This window comes from Dicentrarchus labrax, unplaced genomic scaffold (genome assembly GCF_905237075.1).
Source record: "Dicentrarchus labrax unplaced genomic scaffold, dlabrax2021, whole genome shotgun sequence".
Classification (NCBI taxonomy): domain Eukaryota; kingdom Metazoa; phylum Chordata; class Actinopteri; family Moronidae; genus Dicentrarchus; species Dicentrarchus labrax.
The window spans coordinates 321,925-327,056 of record NW_026136723.1 but is presented as its reverse complement, the minus strand read 5'-3'; the positions used below and the strand labels follow the sequence as shown (position 1 = coordinate 327,056).

At 39.7% G+C, this 5,132-nt stretch overlaps 1 protein-coding gene across 1 annotated transcript; it reads right to left on the bottom strand.

Moving 5' to 3' along the window:
- Positions 1-515: 515 nt before the first annotated feature.
- Positions 516-4,315, bottom strand: LOC127357481 (chitin synthase chs-1-like). Its single transcript, XM_051389710.1, has 10 exons — positions 4,247-4,315; positions 3,940-4,119; positions 3,524-3,802; positions 3,256-3,427; positions 3,143-3,177; positions 2,990-3,054; positions 2,527-2,637; positions 2,219-2,433; positions 2,013-2,109; positions 516-1,414 (listed from the first exon to the last, which is right to left on the bottom strand). Exons 2-10 carry the CDS (start codon positions 4,094-4,096, stop codon positions 1,283-1,285), a joined length of 1,263 nt encoding a protein of 420 aa, XP_051245670.1. The 5' UTR covers positions 4,097-4,119; positions 4,247-4,315; the 3' UTR covers positions 516-1,282.
- Positions 4,316-5,132: the final 817 nt, after the last annotated feature.

Genomic DNA, 5,132 nt, shown 5'->3' with positions numbered 1-5,132 from the left:
AACGCTAAGATGATCTGATAAAACACATCAAAGAGGCCGTAGTTTAAAAGATACAGGATACAGTAGACTAAGTGGAAACATTCTTATATATTTAATTTACAGTTTCAGATGTGTTAAGTCCCCCTTTTGAGAAAAAACAAAACATAAGCGTGACAAGAAATTGCCAAGTCGTAAATAATTGTGACAGTTAAAGTAATTTATTTTTCAAGGCAAACATTCATAAAGGTGTGGGGAGGATTGGATAAGGAGGTTGTGTCAAATAATGATGAAAATAATATAACAAAACTAATTGAACTACTGCTACTGAACAAAACACAAAGAAAAAGACTCCAAAACATACAAGGGTGGCACCAACCACCAACCCTAGTGTCTCATGTAGCATGGTGATATTACTTAAATGAGTGGTGCTTTTGTGTGCAACTGCCAAGTCACCTAAAAATATTCATATCTAAAGACGTATTTAAAAACTTCATCAGAAAAAGCTTTATTGGGAAACAAGAACACAACACAAAACATAGAATTTTTTATTTTATTTTTATTTTTTATTATTACAAGCAATTGATTATAAGAGTAATACAAAGAATGTACAACTTTTCTTCTAATATCTTGTGATTTAAAGATACAATTCCAGAAAAAAGGTTAAAAAAGGGTCACCTTGTGCATGTGCATATAAATACACTTGATAAAGACGTCCAGCAGTCACAGCAAAAACTATAATACGGTGTGTGCTGTCCTGATCAGTGCGGTGCAGTATTTCATTCTCTAAAAACAGCTTATCAACTAACCTGTTTGACATTTATCTTAAAAAATCCCAGATTTAAGACTTCCCTGATCTTTAGGATTCAGTTAATGATTCACCAAACCTCCGGCTGGATTTCTTCACCATTAAAAGAACTTCATGAGTTTTCTCTGTGACAGTAGATGCTTTTAAACTTCATTTATCCATCTTCACATTACAGTTGTGACATTACAGTAAACACAGAAGAAGGAAAGTCAAAGAAAACTAAGATTTACAGTTTAACTTAAGATCCTTCATTAATAGCCTTAACATTGTTAAAGTTACTGACCTGATATTACCCTCATTTGAACACAACAACAGTTTTTAGAGGTTGTGTTTTTCTGTCCCTGAGTTCCTTCAAAGCAAGATTCTTATAAATAAATTGCACTGAACTTAATGTAAACATAACATAAATAATCCACATAATAAAAATTTGTTTTCTTCAAATAACACATACAGTATGTTTCAAAGTGCTAAAAAGTGTTGGTTGTGGACGGTCTGTGTTTACACCATAGTCCCTCCATTATTGCTTCTGTGGTACAATGTCGTGGAAAGGCTAAACTCATCATCACTGTCCTCAGGGTCAGACTCAACCTGGAGGGTGGAAGTGGTGCTGGCTTGAGACACAGAGCGGATCTGGGAAGAGAGAGAGGGAACATCAGTGCACATAAATCCCACCACACCTGGAACACTGGCAGGTGACTGAACCAAACGGTCACTACTTGTTCTCATGTAACCACAGTAGCAGGAGGGCGCGGTTGATGTCAGTCTCTAATAGTTTCAGTAATTAAAGAAAAGTATTTGCAGGGCAATTTAATGTTATTTGCGTCTTAGCATGAGTAATTAGAGTGAGGTTGGTCCTACTCTTGTTGTTCTTTATGGAAATTGTTCATGTCTCATCTAGGGCATGATTATGAATGGTGGGTTTATCTGCTAAGATTGCTACTGGTGACATTGCACTGTGCGTTGATATGATTGTGAGGCCTAAGTTGAAAAACTGTGAATCTATCCATTACCGCTATGGCTTGTTTTACACAGAATCTCTTCATTAACAAACTGAATGGTACAGAAAAATACAAAGTTTTGTGTCATTTAGCACTATAAATAACAATAAACTAGTATCATTGCAAGTTGTTACGACAGTAATTGTAGAATAGTAGCAGTAGTAAAACAAGCAAAAATACACTACACTACAACACTAGTAGTAAAGTAGTAAAGTAATAGTGGTAAATACCTTTTTGTGTGAAGTGACGTTTAATTGTTCTTTTTCAGATTTCTGCTCTTTCGGCTCTGTTTCCAGAAAAGCTACATAATGTATCAAAGTGTAGATTCTAGATGAACATGAAAGAACAAGGAAGTTAGTTTTATGAAAAGGACAACGAATACATTAACATCAATAAAACCACATTTCTGTTGAGTCATTTGATGTTAAGTGGTCACCTGTGGTACAGCATGGCAACAAACTGGATCAAAACTGATATAGCAAATCCCAGAATGAACATGAAGCCAATGGGATCAATTTGTACGTCTTCTCCGGTGTACTCAAGTTCGAGGTTGACCTTGGGGAGCTTGATGGAGATGGAGGCCTCGGAAAGCTGGAGGGTAAATGTCGCCACCAGCCACAGGGCATTCATGATGAAGAAAGCGAAGTTTATCTGTGTGTAATTAGAAAAATCGGATTAATTTAAAATGAACTGCGCAGTGGTTTCCTGCTAAACATGAACAATAGTTCAGCTCCCTACACCTACCTTGTTTCTCAGGTCTCTCAGGTCACTGGTAATCTTTTTCTGTTTTTCTTTGTCATCTGACAGAGGTTGTAGATACTTGTCCTGAAGTTCTCTCCAGAAGTTCTCCTCCTCCTGCAGGGAAACCTTTTCAATTAATTATTCTGTAAATGTACTTCACATTGAAGCTATTATGTATACTTTTAGTGGTGTATTCCAAAATTCACCATCACTCTGTTCACTCAGTAAACCCCACAGGTAACACAATATTTGTGAAGTATACAACAAGTGTCCTATTTGTAATAATCATATATGAGGGTTAGTATTTATTGTTAGTAGTTAGGCATGTTGAGAAGCAGCAAATGGCAAAAAATAACTATTGCAAATGCCCCAATGTAATGTTAAGATCAGTTGTTGTGTGAGCATTATTTTGATGAACTAGAACAGGAATACACCCTGCTAACCTGATAAAACAAGACATACACACCTTGTCAAGTGAGTCCTCCTGCAGTTTCATGTCAGTGGACGCATTTTGTAGTTGTGTGATCCAACCTGGAGAAAGAAGCAAGACAGGGGGCTATTAGATAACGTCACATTTGCAAGTACACTGGAATTATTCTTGCAAAGTGATTGGACTTACATTGGACAGGAGAGTTGAAAACAGGCTGCACTTGACTGAAACACAATCAGAAAAATGATTAATATCATCAAACACGTTGAAATACTGAAATTGAATTGATGATCAGAACTTACTTCTGTTCTTCCTCTTGGATCCTTATGTCCTCCACAATAGTGTTTTGTGGCTGGGGTTCAGACTGTTGGATCAGGTTTTCCTGGCTGACAATGACCTGCTCTTCTCCAGATCTCTGGCTGGATTTCTTGCAACATTTGAGGCATGAAAACAACCGGCGGAAGGTGCTTTTGGCTGCAAGGGTAAAGATTAGCTTCAGTTTAGTCAACACTGGTCTAGTGTTGTACTGCAGGTGACATGACAATAAACTCATTTCAGCCTGATATCTACCTTTTTGGGCTGTTTGTTGTGTTATGTTGGCTTTAGGCTTGGAAGCTCCGGCAGCAGGTTTCGACTCTCGAGTGCCCCAGGACACGTTGTTCATGTTAACCATGGAGTAGATGGTGAGAAGGAGGTAGGCGCTGGGGATACAGAGGATGTAGAGAAAGCCGTGGAACACTAGCTGGATTTCCTGAGGATGCATTATGGCAGTGATGGTGTAAATCATGGCCATAGAGAGGACAAAAATGCTGCTGGGCGTCAGGATGGTTCTGTCCTTCACCATTGAGCCTGAAAAAAGACATAAACATGGAGAGTTTTTAGCATTAAAGCAGCTTTGAGCAGCTCTTCTAAAAAAGAGTTTACCAAGCGCAAATTAAGTAACACACATGTCTGAATAAAGTGATACCTGTTTGAATATAACGTACCAATAATGGACATCGACACCACCAACATGAGGAATGCATATATGACACTCAAGATTGCTGCAATTGTGATCTGAGTATCTGCCTTGAGTTTGAAGCAAAGACCCAGGTAGATGACAGGAGGTATCACAGCCAGGACCAGGGCAGCACTGCCATTCATGTTTAAGACGAAGGACAAACTACCTGGAGATCACAACAGAGGAGGCACATACACAGGACTGAGTGTTACTACATTGGTAGGACAATCATAAGTCCAGTTGATCTCAAAACATTGTATGTGCGATTATACTCTGAAACACAAAACACCCACCTGCAATCAAAAGGCAAATGGTGGCGGGGGGCCAGGATGGCTGATGTGATGGTAAACAACTGGTACAACATGAAGGGTTTTGAAATTGAATTGTTTCTTTTGGAAATAATATTGGTAGAGCCCAGCAGATCTACCACATTGGCCATTGTGGACGGTCCCCATCGCCGACGCTGAAGATGGCAAAGAATCTTTATTATGACTGATATGGTTTTATGACTTGTAAGCAATAAGGTCCACATTCAAAGATGATTCTAAAATGCAGATTCTGAATATTCCAAGCAACAGCAGCTTGTCAAATCTTTGTGAGTATGTCAAGGCCATCATAATATTAGCGGAAAGGGTCTGATCTGCTGCAGCACTCACCTGGTTGTAGAGTTCTTTGAAGTCCTCTGGGGCATTGGTGTAAGCATCAGAGGCTGCGTTGTATTCCACTCTCCATCCCTGCTTCAACAGCAGAGTGCACAGCCAGCGGTCCTCACCTGCAGGGAACATAAAATGTATATGTGACAGGAGGAGGACGGAGGGACCGATTGGGAGCGCTATCACCAAGACTTAATGTTGCTGTTACCTTGGTCGTACTGGATGTAGTGGCTCGCCTCCATGGACTTGGTGGAGTATCTCTTCATCACGTTGTCGTCCATCAGCGCCTCTGCTCTGAACAGACTGAAGCAGCCGGGGCTGCACAGCACGCAGCCGATCACGTGCTCCGCCGTCTTCTGCAGCCAGTGACTGATAGCGTACTCGAACTTCTGGAACCACACTGCAGGACCTGTAGAGGAAACAACAGGTATTGTAAACCTCAACACAAATATCTGTCCAGTGCTGTCAATGGTTGATCTTAGAGTGATCTGTTCATATGATTGGACAGTTGTTTAATGTTGCATTT